Source organism: Egretta garzetta, unplaced genomic scaffold, assembly GCF_000687185.1.
Source record: "Egretta garzetta isolate BGI_Z169 unplaced genomic scaffold, ASM68718v1 scaffold224, whole genome shotgun sequence".
NCBI lineage: Eukaryota > Metazoa > Chordata > Aves > Pelecaniformes > Ardeidae > Egretta > Egretta garzetta.
This window is the reverse complement of record NW_009259530.1, coordinates 81,127-96,847: the sequence shown is the minus strand read 5'-3', so window position 1 is coordinate 96,847 and position 15,721 is coordinate 81,127. Positions and strand designations below refer to the sequence as shown.

At 47.8% G+C, this 15,721-nt stretch overlaps 1 protein-coding gene across 4 annotated transcripts in view; it reads right to left on the bottom strand.

Annotated features, from left to right (window-relative positions):
• The window catches only part of RUFY3 (RUN and FYVE domain containing 3), a 53,717-nt gene extending 45,736 nt beyond the window's left edge, over window positions 1-7,981 (bottom strand). For all 4 annotated transcript variants that reach the window (XM_035893113.1, XM_035893114.1, XM_035893115.1 and 1 more), the window contains exon 1: window positions 7,800-7,981. In XM_035893113.1, coding sequence (XP_035749006.1) covers window positions 7,800-7,977 — 178 coding nt within the window. In that variant the 5' untranslated portion in view covers window positions 7,978-7,981. The remainder of the gene's footprint in view (window positions 1-7,799) is intronic.
• Window positions 7,982-15,721: the final 7,740 nt, after the last annotated feature.

Below are 15,721 nucleotides of genomic sequence, written 5' to 3'. Positions count from 1 at the left end.
ACACGTGCTCCTGGGAAGGTTAATTACAGGATTATTTGTCTGATTTTCATTTCCAGTCTGCTGCTCTAACCACTTGCTCCTTTTTTTTGGGCCAAAGCGTCCGCAGCACAAGGGAAAAGTTGGAGGAGCTTACTGAGAAATACTGAATATGCATGACAAATTGCATCATTCACGTCATTCTTTTTTCCTTTAAGGCCAGCACATTCTCCTTCACTTTATGGACAAATACTAACAGCAACCTACAGTCTCATTATTATATTTATTTAAATTGCATTATCTCATATTTGTGGCCTTAGGAATGATAAATAATACATTTAATAAATAAAGGGGTGAAGAAAGAAAATTAAGTAGATGCTGTTAGTGCCATCAGAGGTACGTCATGAATTTTCTCAGATTAGATTTGCCGATCAGGCGAGTCATGAAGCGTCGACAAAGAAGAGGGACCAGCAAAGAGCATTTCAGCATCGTGTCCCAACACCTTGCAATCCAAGAATCGAGCAAGCGACCAGACAGCCTGCAGCCTAGAGTGCCAGGAACAATCTATTTGGAACTTAGTAAGTAGCTTAAGAAAAAATGTTTTTTAAAATCCACTACCTAAAAATCCCATCTCTACATATACAAAGAGAGAGAGAGAGCGCCGTGCAGAAAGAAGAAAAAAATGAGTCCATTCATTTCACCCTGCAACTTCTGCCTGGGAAAGCTCTTTTCCAAGAGGAAGGGTGAAGGACGGACGCCGAGAACGCCTCCCGCAGACGTTCTCCCTCGCAAGGACTGCCGCACCAACGCGTGCCCGCCTGCCAAGTTCCAGCTGCACCTCCGGAGCGGGAGAACAAAAATGGGAACACGGGGAGCTTGGGAACTGCTGCCGGTTGCCTACAGCTGAACTTGGCTGCCGCTACTGACCTTGATGCCGCCCGCTCCCTGCAGATAACCCTCAGGTTTATCTGCTTCCTCCGACGGCGCCAAGCCCATCGGCTCAATCCCATCTTGTTATCCCACGCTGTCCTCCTTTGTTCTCTCAGTCAGCGCACCCTTATCCGGCACCCAACTGCTGTACCTCACATCCCAGCACCAACAGCTCGTGCTTTTGTTATAAAGCGTGACAACTGCCTGCAATATTTTCAGTCTAAAACTGTTAACAAGGGTTGCTGGTTATTTTTCCAAGGCCGTTGTCATCACTCTTGTTGTCCTTCTCTGGAGATATTCAAAGCCCACCTGGACACAGTCCTGTGTACCATGCTCTAGGAGAACCTGCTTTAGCAGGGGGGTTGGACTGGGTGATCTCCCGAGGTCCCTCCCAACCCTTGTCGTTCTGTGATTCTGTTTTAGCACATGCTACTGCTCATTGGCAGCATCAGGGTCACGACCGACCTGACCATTTTCCCTACGCCACCGATATTTTGACATAAGTTAAGGCTTCCGCCATGCCAAAAGAGACAGCAGTCACAGATCTGCAACAAACTGGGAGGAGATAAAAAGGAAGGGGGGGGAGGGGGGGGGGAAGTACAAAGGACTGGGGAATTCCAAGGCCACTCTCCATTACACATGTGGGACAAGTAAATAGCAAATGTACATCGCATACATTAATGGTGTAACCCCACCCCGGGTTTTATTCCTGTCTCCACACAATTACCATCAGCATTTCTGTGCGTTGCAACCCTGTGGAGTTACATGAAAGGTTTCTCCACAGCCAGCCTCTTTCCAGGGGGAAATACATGAGTAACCGCTGTGGGAAATTCCTCATTTTATTTTGGCCCTTGGTAGTTTGCACAAAGAAAAGAAAAACCAAGACCCTACTCTCCCCCGCCCCCTTCTTTCACTTCCCATCTCAGCTGACACCTTAAGAGGTTTCCGTGCAACACTTCTGATTCCTTATCTCTGAGGGAAATAAACCTGCTCACATTTCCCAGATCTGACTTCATTTAGACTGAACAAGCTTAAAAGAGCAAAGAAAACAACTCCTGATTCTAATTTCTTAATTACGGCATTGAAAATATTTACAAAACTTTAAAATTTAAAATATAAAACAAAACTAGAGTAGCCCTGACCTAAGTCTCGCCCCAGCCTTACAGGGCACCCGCTCCGGCTCTGAATTGCTTCCAAGCCACCGGAGGGCTGGCACCTTGTCCTAATTGTCCTGAGGAGCTTTATAAAACTTGATCTTCCCTCGCCTGTGGTGCGGGGCCCAGTGTCCATCTTCCCTCAGTCATTCCCCTTTCCTCCCGGCCCGCGGTGGGATTCAGTGCAAATACAGTACGCAGGACGCCTCCTCCGTCCCTGGGGAGACGACCATCGTTGTCGTGTTACTTCTCAGGATGCGCTGCCTGGATTACGTGACCCAACTGCTACTCGAGACATTTATGACCATTAACAGCCATTTCATAATAATTCATTTATCTTGCATAGTACTGACTTCACATTTGTTCTATTAAATCTGGTCTCCAGCTCCTTCAAACTTTATTCCTGTTCAGGCGTTTTGCCACCATATGTATTTTAAGAGGTACTTTTCTAACAGAAGCGTGATCTTGTGCCGTTTCCGTCAACGCGTGAAAGTACAGCGTTGACAGCAAACTTGTTTTGTATTGGGCAAGGCACAATCCGTGGAGCAATTTCACCTCTCCCAACAGTCTGCTGTTCCTATTCCACCCTACTAGAGAAAACTTAACCCAAATAACAGTTACCAGGGTTTCTTCCCTCGGTGTGCTTCGTTCTCTGCAAACCGACGTGGCTTTACACCAGGACCGTGGTTCCCCCGGTAGCACAGCCCGGTATGGCAGATGAGCCCTCATGTCACAGGGTTCCCTCACAGCTGCATCACTCTGTGGCATCCCCACCCCAAAAAATAGGGTGATTCTCGCTCCCCCTCCCCACGCAAACTTAAGGGCTCAGGTGGCTGCCAACTTGCAAAACAAAAATATAACTAATGGGGTCGTGCTGCTTCCTTAAACCCTCGTGAAGCGTGCCAAGAAACGTGGAAGAACACTTGGAACAGAAAATGGGGAGAAAAGGTAGAATCTGAAGGATGATTCAATAAACTGTGCACTGGATTAACGGGCAACAGCTATTTGAGCATTTGCTTCGGGACAGGGTTTAGTGGTGGGATGGCAGGGTTAGGGGAACGGTTGGCCCTGGGGAGCTTAAAGGGCTCTTCTCTAGGGGTCCCTTCCGACCCAAAACATTCTATGATTCCAACCCAAACGATTCCATGATTCTACGATTTGCTTGTTCTGAAGAGCTGTACGAGTCCTAATTGGGGCATTTTACACAAGCGTGTGTCTGAAACAAACTTTTAAATTACTGGTCAAAAAAGAAGAAAAAAAATCCAGTCTGACCTTAGCTACCAAAAATTATACTACGGAAGAGATAATTTCATCCTTGCATGTTACAAACAACACTCTTGATCCCCCATTTTAGTGCAAACAGTGCAGGATTTTTAAAAACAAAAAGGGATACTGTAATTTTTGGCAGTTGCAAGTGAATTCAGATCATACACTTATCACGCATATTCTTTCTGTTCTCAATTACAAGCGGATCCCGTGAGGATTAAAATTTCCACTGCTCTAACATGAAGCTCCTCATAACGACGGCTGATGATTCAAAGCGGATATTTAACACCCAGTAAAACCCTGCAAGGACATTTTGCGTTTCCTAACTTCTCCCCGAAGGTGAGATCACTGTTCGATCCCACATACGGAGGCACTCTTGAGCGCGCAGCAGAAATACAACCAAGGTGTTTTTCACGCCTCGGTCCCTAACGATGCCTCAATGACCATTACACATATTGCAAACGAACACGAGCTTCACAGCCGCCAGTGGCACGTTTCATTTTGTGATGCCTGCACAGGCAGGTTCTGACTACCTGACACTACGGCCCCCTGTTTGTTTAAAAAAAAAAAAAATATATCTCATTTTCTAGGTCACACAGATTTATAGTATATAGCAAACCCAGCTTATTTTGACACACAGAGAATCGTCCAAACAACTGAAAAAGAATCATGAAGAAATTTTTCCTAATGTCCAGCCTAAACCTGCCCTGGCACAACTTAAGACCATTTCCCCTTGTCCCATCGCCATTTCCCCTCGTCCCATCGCCAAAACCAACTAATTGTTTTTGTTGTTTAATTAAGCATCCATGTTACATGCTATATTGCCTACACAAAGTTGCAAGAAACTCGGTAACTATACTGAAGCATCTACCCTTCTGCTACATGCTGCTCTTGAATTGAATTAAATTTAAGCTTTGCTCAGAGTTACGCTCAGAAACTCCAACTCTGTGGCAGGGATGGGATTACTCCAATTTTACTCTGTTTCATCTCAGCTCAGAATCCGCTTCCCGAAGTATCCTGCCTTTGGCTTACCAAGCAGCAGAATTTGGCTTGGTTTTACTAGAAAACATCACCACCATGGGAGGATGCCTATCGGTTTTAGACGTCAGTGACTAAGACTGTGATTACCACTATGCCTTTACATTACGAGCTCTCTGCCTGGGCCTCCAGCTCCTATCACAAAGTTGGCCTCCAGAGGGATTATTCCCGAGAAGGCTACGGCAAACAGGCTCCCGAGGAGAGGGCTGGCAGCAGGTCTGGCCTCAGAAATCTAAGCACCAGCTGCAGTTCCTGCCTCCCTGCTCGGGGAGCCCTTGGAGCACCATCAGAAAGCAGAGCAACCCGCCCCTAACACCCCAATTCTAAGATCTGGCACCACTACAACTCTTCTTCTGATGCCTGCAATTGAAACACAGGGTTCTGGTGAGGGGTATCAAACCAGAGCAGGTAAGAATCACTTACTTTAGCCTCCTCCTGTATCTGTAAACTGTCATCCCCAAGTAATCTGCTTTAAAAAAAAACCCAGCAAAAAAGATAAATAATACAACTAATAACTATTAACAAACTACTTGCATTGCAAAGAAAAAAAAAAAAAAAGCACTGCAACTTCTTGTTTAGCAGCAATTCGGTTTTCACAGATATTTCACTTTTTTGCCCTACCTTTGGTATAGCTACAAGAAAAAAGAATAAAAGCATCTTTAAAAAGAGCAAAGCAGAAACTCACGCCATAGCCGCTGGTATCAAGCAAAGCTTGAGGGCCTAAGGCCTGTACGACAGCTCGCCTGAGAAAGCTGGGGCGCCCGAAGAGGAGCAGCGAGGGGCCGCTTGCCTCCCGCGCAGCTGAACGACCCCGGCGCCGCAGGGCGCCACGTGGGAGCAGCCCAGCAGAGGCCTAAGGCGCTCAAAATGCTCCAGACTAAAACCCGCACTTTCCCATCGTGCGTTAAACCTCCCCCATCCTGCCTGCCCTTCTGTTCTTGACCCTTTGTCTCCTCTTCTTCCTCCCTCACTGCCCAGAACCACTCTCTTCCTCTTCTCACCACGACACCCGCGGGCTGGCCGGCAGTTCTGGGTGCAAGGATGGGTGCAGCTTCTGCCTTCTGCATTTTTTACGTGCCTTGATTTGTAAGGAAAAAACCACAACCTTGTTGTTACGCCTTTGGCAGGGCTCTAGAGCCTTTTATTTTTGTGTGTCCCCCCTCCTCCTCTTCATAATCCCTGCCTTTCTACATCAGTTTTACGGAGCCATTGCAAGAGACGCCAGCCTCAGCTCCCCGGTCCCCGACAAGCACTCGGTGCCTGCAGGCCCCGTCACCCCGTCCCCTCCCGCCGCGCGCGCGCCGAGGACACGGCAGCAGTGCTGATGCGGTAGTGCCAGTTCCAACACGAGGGATAAAGCTGTGTCAGCTTTTCTATTATGAACGCTCCTTCCTGACCTTATCGCTCGCTGTTAAAAATACGACTTGGGTCCAAACCTCCCCCCACCCCGACCAACCAGTCTTTCTGCCTCCCAACAAGCAACCTTAATTTATGAACGTATAAAATTCTTCATAAAGGTTGTTATGATGTAGAGTTCTCTTTTTTTAATTTATTTTTGACACTCAAATTAAATAATACGGCAACGAAACGAGCAAATACTATTTTCTAACCCTTTCTGGTACTTGCAAGAGAGCGACTGCAATTAGAGCTTTAAAAACAATTCTTTTTCTGGTTTTAGGGAAGGGTTAAGCCTAGTATTAATGCTGGAATTGTTTACGTAGGCAGGAAGAGTGCAGTCTGTATGCTGTAAGGACACAAATTCAGCCGGTTTCAGAAAGGCAACCCAGAAAAGCTGCATTATGGACACTGGGTTCATCCAAGCCTACCTTCCCCGTGAGTTTGCTCAGAGCAGGAAAGCAAACAGAGAGGCAAGAGACACGTACAAAAATAAGGGCCCGAAGAACTGACTCACGGTGCGGCTGACAGGTTTCCCAGCCTATGCTATGGGAAGAGCCCTAGGTTGCTTGGAAGGTCATTTACTAACTACACCATGACAAGTCAAAAGAGTAGTTGCTATTTACGAGAGAAAGAGAGAGAATATATAAAAATGAATCCACCTACACTAGCACGCACTGTTAAAAAATCAAAACCACTCCAAAAAACACACGAGTACGACCGGGCAAGGTCTGATAAGCCTGCGCCACACAGGAGAACGTGGGAATTGGAAGACAGCCGAATTACCGCACCCTTGGCTCACCCTCTACTCGCTACTCTGGTTCTGCTTTCCCGAGCCTACAGCACCTCCCGGAAACCCTGGGCCAGGCTTCAGAGGGAGCGTTAGTCTCTGCTTTTGAAACCTCCGCCTAGTATCCCACTGTGTGACTAAGTATTTGGCAAGCAAATCCAAACCCAAGGGCTGCTACCACTGAAAGCAGCTGTCAAGTGGGAATTAAATTGTCACCTGGGAATTCATTTGAAAGCTCAAAACCTCACCACAATTTAAAGTTGCCTCATCCAGCAAGACAACATCATAGGGAGACATTATTGACTTGACAAGCCAGCATCAAACGGGTCAAGCGAGACTACTTGGTGGAATCGCTCTTCAGTCGTTACTGGGAAAGGGTCAGGCGTGAAAGGATGGAGCCCCCTTGCTGTAAGACCCAAAGATGCTTGGCATCCAGCAAGAGGCACTCGGAACCTGGCAGCATTGGTGACCGTGGGACCGCTGGCTACTGTGCAAAATCCCTGCAGGAATTCACCCTATCTCCTCCTTCCTCACTTTTTTTACTGACAGAGCAACGTGCCGATGTCCTCTTGTGTCTTCGGGACTCACAAAGCTTTCAGTCCTCATTTTACGTGACCTGGTATTAAACCTTTTTCACCATCATCCCAGCTCACAAATCCCTTTTCAAGAAGAAAGCAAGGTGTGTTACACCTCCAGTTCCCAGGCTTGCAAGCCATTACTAACAGCAGCACGCTCGACAGAAGCGAGCTGGAGGACTTGTGACGGTATTATCACCTGACAATAGGCATAACTGCGTAATCACTCGGGGCTTTCCGAAAACTACCCGCTGCCCGTACGCAGACACACGTCTGTGTTTTGCCAGGATGCTCCATTTGTAAAAGCTGACGGCTGACTAACAGAGCTATGAGCCCTGTTTTAAGAGTAAAATCATGATTAAATGTATCACTGAGCACACACCACGGTTATCTTCCTTCCTGAAGCATACAAACCCAAATCTTCCCAGATACATCTTAAAAACCAACAATTAAGCACAAAATCTGCCTCTCTTAAAGGGGTGGATTACCAAAGTCGCAACAAATTTTAAGGGCGATCTGAAGCACCGATTTGGCTTTCTAAGGTGTCAAACGGCGTCCAGGTTCTCCAGGCAGGACACGAGCATCTCATCCCGGAGACACCCCCTCCCAAGTCGTGCAGCGGCTGTTAACAATGCGAGGGCTGCGGGGATCCCCAGGCAGGGAACCGGACCGTACCTTCGTGGGTAGGCTCCGGGTCGGGCGTCAGCGAGATGTCGTCCAGCTCGCGCAAGCAGAGCCATTCTCCATCCATCGACACTCGGAATTTGCAAAGATAGATGGTCTCCATGGCAGCCTGAGTGATCTTGTCTGTGGTGGGGGTTGGCATGTCGCTTTGAGGCGTCAGAGCAGACATGATGACTCAGCTGGTACAACAACAACAGGGGGGGAAAAAAACAAAAAAATAAGAACTAAAAGGAAAAGCTTTCCCAAGAAGAAAATAAGAAATACCTTGCTATTAAAGGACAGATACGCTCAGGATCTGCACAGCCTGCCCTGGCCTTTTCATATACAAAGCAAGGTAAAAACGCTGCTCCTTCACGCTCGTCTCTTCCTCTCTCCTTTCTGCCAACCGTCGTCGTCTTCAGCTACGCTAGAGGGTACCGATCCTAAGCAGCCACAGAAAACCTGGCTTCTGCATCAAAGGCAGGAGGTAAGAAAAAAAAAAAAGAAAAAAAAAAGCAGAAGGAGGAAAAAGAATGGCTTCCTCTGATGATTACCCAGGCAAAACCAAAGGAAGACTGTAGAGACAGATATCCAGGCTTGCTGAAATCAAACTGCTGGTCCCTTTCTTCCCCGCTACGCCAGGACAGCCGGTGCCGATAGGATTGGTTGTGCGCAGTAAGCAGGGTGTTGACCAAAATGGCTGACTAATGAACTGAACTGAAAATTCAGGCTCATGTGATCAGCTGCTCTGAGCGTAGGGCAAGCAATTCCCAGGATGCTTCCGAGACGCTGCTGATGGAGGGACGGCAATTAGGCTCTCATCACCCACGGCACCTTCTCGTCAGGCTGCGCTAGCCAATTTGTGAGCAAGCATAACGCACCACGCAGGGCTTTTTTTTTCCCCCCCATCGGTCGCCCCCGTACTACAAAGGAGCGCAGACCAGCAGCGCGAGGAATACAAAGACACATTTGTATTCCCTTCACGTGCCTGGATGTCACTCTGTGAATTAAATAAGTACCTTTTGTTTTCGCAGTCGGCGCGCGAGCGGCAGCTTACGTTTTATTCGCGGTGCAACCTTCTCAAAAGGTACCTTTGAGCGAAGATTTCCTCCCCACAAAAAAATGTTAGGATGGATTTATCCTCTGAGGGAAACAATGAGGGAAAAGAAAGATCTGGCTCTAAGCACTTCGGCGATTGAGGTTTAAGCTCTTTTCGGAGCGCACGTGCACATGGAAGAACAATGAGGGACGCCACCACAAACGTACATAGCTACTTGACCCGATCCTTCACTTCAAAAACCTCATCTGCAGATCGGTACAGGTGAGGCTGATGAAGAAGCGTCGCCTCTCAGCAGGCAGAGAAACAGGCTTTCAACCTCTCAAGAATAAAATGACAGCATTGCATTGCCCTGTCCCTTCGCGGCCGGCTGAATCTCCTCCATGTCCCCAACCCACGCAGCCCCAGCTCTAGGGGACAAGAGGTCCCAGGTCAACAGACACCCTTCTTATTCCCCAAGTCACTACTTAACCAGGGCACGGTATCACCACCCACTTCAACTACAATGCCAGGCAACAATACATTAGCTTATCTTACTTTATTCCTACGTGGCTCCAGTGTATCTGTGGACAGCAGATGCATAGCACCCATCTGACATGGATGCTTAGTCCTCCGTCCCCCCCCATAAATTCAGCCACCAAAAAAGTGTATCGATAGGAAGATATGAATGATTAACACACAGGGCCTTAATCACTCTCCACACTTTTTCCTCTCTAAAGAAATACTCTAAAGGATGTGTGTCGCTTTCTTAGGGGTGTGAAATACAAACACCAATCGCTGGATACAGGATTCAGCACGCCAATGCATACAGCTTGTTGGAAAAAAAAGCACCCATTCGGTAAAAACCTCATAAAACTGGGCAAAAGGGTTCAGAGCTGTTATTCCTAACAGGCAAGAGGAAGTGGCTGCTTTCAGGGAAAACTTCCTGCTTGGTGGGGAACGTTTTGACTCAGCCAATCTTTTCCCCCCATTTTTTTCAAACCAAGAGCCATGCAGCGCCTTGCTGCAGCGATGCAAAGGAGAATTATTTCACAAGCGACAACAGCTGCTATTGTTCCTTCTCCCCAAGAACGAATGGGGTTTACAAACTGTACTGACGGCGTTTTAACTCCTGGGATGGTTATACATCCTTACATCAGTGACAGCCCCTAGTGTGAGCGTTTACATCGCACCACTCTTAAAAGCAGTGAAAGTCGCCATATACAAACAGCTACAGAACAGCTGCTGGCGGGCGCTAGCCTCTTGAAAGGGTCTAAACAAACAGCAAGTCACCAAAATAAACCCTTCAGAATCAACCAAGTACCATAAGCTATTGCATGAGCTGTTATCTGACATATCTAATCATAAGACAGTGTACGTTTTTTGTTTTGAACCGGAAATACAAGCAGCATTTGGTGCCGCCCTGCAGCACTAGGTGCCACCCTGCAGCTCCCGTTTCACAACATGGGTCTTCAACTGCATTCAGCACCAGCAAGTGACCCACCTACCAGGATCACAGCAGAGGTTTATTAAAAAAATAAAGTAACTGTTTAACTGGTTTTCTTTCACGCCATTTGCTGCTTCTTAACATGAAGAAACAGAAGCAGCCCGTCTGCCCCTTCCAGCTCAGTCCTACTTTCAGGCTCCTCTATGCAATGTTCCTGCTGCAAGCACTCCATAAAGTACTTGAAAAATATTTTTCAGCTTTGATGAATTTCAGTTTATTTGTAAGTTTTGTCCAAAGCAAAGCTTTAGACACAATATAACCCCTGCCAGATTTTGAACAGTTGCCACCTCAAAAGCAGCTGAGCTACTTCACCTCTGTAAAATTCTACCTTGGACTCCTCCAAGAAACAACAATTCTATGAAGCATGCCTATGCTTAGAAGCTCTGATGAGCTGTATTTGATTTGGGGGCTTTTTTAAACAACAATGACAAGTTCGGCACTTACTTTTCAAGCTTTGTTTTGCTCTCAAGATTTGTTTTCTCTTGCAGAGTTTTGATATGGGTATTTGAAAACCTAAGAACTCTTCAACTGTCCAGAGGAGACGGTAATCTCCCGGTTCCAGGACACGGCTGAATTTACACCTACAGTATAAAAATAGAAAACTTGCCTTCCCAATACAGTTTTCAGAGTAAGCTAAGGCAAGTAGTAAAACCACAACAGAAGCGGGTAATGTCCGTATGTCGGCTGCAGTGCTGTGGGGAAATAAAAACCTCTACTCAAAAAACAAAAACCCAAAGCCAAACCAGAAAACCCCAAGCGGGAACTATCCCATGACTTCCTGACCTGCGAGCCTTTTGTCACCGCCTGGAAAACACAGGACAAAGCTTCCTATGCCTGTACCTCCTACCCCCATCCCATGCCTCAAAGTTATGAGGCAACACAGGATGTTATAAAGACACAGAAGAAAGTTATCAAATATTTGTATTTTCTAGAGCATTTGATAAAACTAGCGTGCAACTCCAGGCCAAGTGATAAAGCTCCTTCAGGGCTCAGTCAGTAGTCAAAGGACAAAAGAAAACCAAGCACAGGTATAATGGAAGAGGAGGTTGTTAACGAAGAACCACGTTCTCAAACGGGTCGGACAGCCTTGACTGGCCTTACAAAACCCGCGTATTAGCCACACTTTGGGAAAAGTGGATAGAGGCTCTGGCTACCTTACAAAACAAGGCCGGCAGTCTTCTGCAAGAATGTTTTCAAGATAAAAGAAATCGACAGTGTTGGAAAGTGAAGACTAACCATCTGAAAGCAAAGCTTACTGCTATTTGAAAGCTCGGCTGTACTGGAAAGTGCTTTTAGTTTCAAAAGGTGAATAAATGAGAACAATTGAAGCAATAAAACCCAAACAAATTCCCAAAAAAACCTTTTGGACTCCGGGGGGAACCTTCGGGTGAAGTTGTACTTCCAGTGGCAGCAAGCCCAGCCTGTGAGCAAGTCACATTTCAATCGTTAGGAGAAAGCTGTCCCCAATCGCTGACTGCAAAGCAGCCATTCGGCAAAAAGGCAAAGCTGGCAGGTGAGGTTATTGCTTCAGACGAACACGCTGCTTCTTCTGGTTGTTTAAAATCGCAAGAGACTGCAGAACTACAAAAAAAGCCACCAATACTACACAGATGGGAACCACTGCCGAAGGAAACAGCCCGATGGTAAGCGCTCAGGTGCGCTGCTGAGCTCTAACACAGCGGCTGGGAGCGCCTGAGGGAGACCACGGTGCCAGAGGTAACCTCATGCAAACAGGGTAAAAGCTATGGCGAAACACCAGCCTTTGTATCGCAGTCCAAGACAAGCATGAATCACCCACAGGTTATGGCCAAGCTCTTCTAAAGGCTGTAACCTGCCTGTAGCTGCTCTATCAGATGAGGCAGCCTGACAGTCTGGTCCAGTAAGGCAGCTCCCACCTTTCCAAGCGAAACTATTCCCATCTTCCGATTCTCTGCCCATGCTCTTGCCCAACACATAAAAACCTCTTACTAGAAACCTACGAACACGCCTCTTCCTCTCATGCCCTCTCTTTCTTTCACTTTGGCTTCAACTCCGCATCAGGACGCCATCCAGCTACCCACTCGTCCTCCCAATAGCTGCACCCGTTGTAACGATCAGAAAAACACCATCGGGGCCGTCCGGTTCTAGAGCCGACGGAGCTGCTATTCCACAAAGCACACGCTCACACTCTTCCAACAGCCTCTCTCCAGGCCATCTCTTACGTGGGATGTAATCTAAAAAAGATAAAATTAGTAACAAAGCATTTGCAAAGTCTGTTTCTGACTCTTCTGCAGATACGTACATTACGTCAAGTAACAGCGGCGCTTTGAACCCTGCGTGCTACAAACATGAGCGGGCAAAAGAAAGTTTGACAACCTGAAAACCAATGACACAATTTCTTAATTCCCAGATTAACTGATTTTCTGTCACCTACCATGAAATACAGAGATTATTTAAGGATTCAAGTAACTCCCATAATTGAGGATACAATTAAAAAAGGTGGAACGTCTACCGGAATTATCCTGGTCTCTGGCAGGCTTTCAGTGGGAGCAAGGAATGGGGGGGGGGGGGGTTTGTTGGTTTGGGGTTTTCTGTTTTGTTTTTTAAAACCAGCATAATCAAGTTTGCTTTTACTGTATTTAAGAAGATTTCTAAGGTTTACTGCAGCTCAGTGTGTTTAAGTAAATCTTGTTCCTTCTGTCTGTCTGGAACTACCTGTATCAAAAAAGCAGGCCCAGCTGGCATGAAAAGCTTTTGCGGCCTCCTTCCCTTAGCAGCCCTCACCTCCACCTGATGTTTGGAATCATCTCATCTCTCTCACCTGGTAAACAAGAAAACTTGGATAAGACAGAAAAAGATGGGGGGGGGGGCAGGCAAGAAAAATATCTGAGAGAAAAATCGGTAGAAAAAATAAAGTAGTAATAGAGACACGTTCTTATGATTTCATTCTTTGCTACCACATATCCTTCATTTACGTTCGTCGCTGGGCTTCAGGTCACCAGCATGACAGGGCTTGCACCACCGCCCTGGCAATAGGAGCACCACACCTCCTCCTGGGTGCCAATAACCCTTGGGCTGACTTCTACGGCTGGGGGCAACAGTCGCATGCAGAATGCCATCCAGTCACCGCTCTCCAGGAAAACCCTAACACAGAGCTACGAAGGCTGGAATTAGTTCACGAGCAGCAAATGTACGTTTCCCGATTTTCAAATATAAACAGCTGTACAGTACCCTTCAATCCTGCGGTGACAGCTCTCCCGAGAAAATGGTTTAATGATGGCATCGTAAGGGGCAGGAGATGACCCCAAATAACCCTCCAAAACATTCTGAAACATTGACTTTTCGGTATATTGGCCACTACCTCCACTATAACACCTAAGTATCGATACACAGTCATTATTTTCCTTACTCCAGGCACTGAAGGGAGGAACTCGTGATCCAGCAAGAAGCACCCTTCACTTGAATCGCTGCCTTCAGTTTACAGCTGCGCAGAGGGACTGGTACGCACAGGGTAGATGGCTTTTTTCTTTCGCACACGCACAAGACGCAAAAAGAACCTTCCTCACACTCCGCAGCTTACCTTAACTCTCAAAATACCTCCAGCACTGAAGAATCGAGGGAAGCAGACCTGAACCATCACCTCGGGTACTACTGCAGGGCAAGGAGCAGCAGATCAGGAACAGCCGCTGAGCTGTCACACGCTATGGCGACCTGAATTCAGGATGAATTCATGTGAAGAGCCCGTGAAGCAGGGCTCCGCAGACGCCGATGGGTCTCCCCAGTAACACCAACCCAGACGTGACAATCCCCAACCGGGATTAACGCCGCCGCACAGAGTAACTGCCCTTTCGGGGAGATGCGAGAAGCGATGCCACCTGCAAGGCCACACGCTCTCCAGGCAGCCGGGATGAAGCTCAGCAGTTAAACACCCAGCACCCTTTCTGCGCCCGCTGCTCCCACCACCATCCCAAAGCAGCCGGGGAACCGGCAAAACTCTGCGGCAGAATCCGCCCCTTCTGCTGCTCAGCGACCAACAAATGAAAGCCGTTTTTTCAGACGTGAGAACTGGAAGGGGGGGGAAAAAAAAAAACCAACCCAAACCCCAGAGAAAGACGGGATGATGAACAAAAAAATTATTTACAAAGTTTGCCCCAGGAGAAACAGTCCAAGACACCACGCACACAGACTGATTCCTGTTCCTTTCGGACACCGCTGTCGCTGCATCAGTCACTCGGTTACCGAGTGGGCTTTGACATACGATATTGCACAAGCAGCTGTTACCTCTGAGATGGCAAAGAACAAGGGATCTTGAATATCCGTTTTAGCAGGCTTTTTCACAAAGCTTCCACGAACAGCCGCTGCAGGGTAAGGCTAACGTGAGGGACAAAGCATCGCCCAGCCCGGGAGATTTTACACTTGGCTCCTCGCAAACATCTCAGCACCTCAGTTTCGCCACAGCTACGCAGAAGCCTTCTCGCAACCAAGGTGGAACAGTCAAAGTGTGATGGCTAAGACGAAGTATTTTTCTCCAAGGCTTCGCTTCTATCAGAAATAGCTCAGGTCCCTTGCACGCACGTCACATGACTACAGTGGGTAAAGATTTCCCGATTACGAAAAAAACCCTACAAAATTGGAGGTTTTGACAGGAAGTTCTCAGTTTAAATGACAGCTCATCAGAGAGGGAGTTTTGGAGCGCGGACAAAAGTTTGCAGTCAGAGACAGCCCTTCGTAGAGCTCAAAGCAAAATCAGGTCGTTTCATCTGCTCTTGGCAGTACAGAAATTGGCTTCTTACCTCACGGGTTACAGCTCTGCTGAGTAATGGCTTAAAAAAAAGGTACCCACCCTAAAGTAATCAGCTAACGTGAACGAACGCTCACCTGGGCTGTTGGCAGGAGGAGACAAAGCAAAGGCAAACAGCTCGGTCGCCCACACCCTGGCCTGACCCCAGAAGATGAAGCTACTGGCTATTTCCGAGATGGATGGGTGGATGGAAGGAAGGAAAGAAGGATGGATGGAAGGAAGGAAGGAAGGATGGAAGGAAAAGGCCTCTTCTGTATGCACCCACACCCGGAGCGCTTTTTAAAGCACACGCAACAACTACTTCACAGTCCTCCAGCTGACCCAAATACCCCACAAGAAGATTACAAGGAATGTTGGGGAGCAGGGAACCGTTTCCCACCCGTCGCCCCCCGCGTGGGAGCGGACGTCGCGGCGCACTTCGGCCCTTGCCAAGCAGCCAGGGCGCAACGCCCTCGCCTTAAGTTTGTTCCCTCCACCAGCGCTACTACCAGGAGGCCCGAGCGGGTGCTTCCCACCCCCGAAACACCGAGCCAAGGGCGGCTTGTTGCGTTCCACAGGGCGGCACGAAGCGGGAAGGAGCCTGGCTTTGCCGGGTGGGCGCCGCTCGCCCT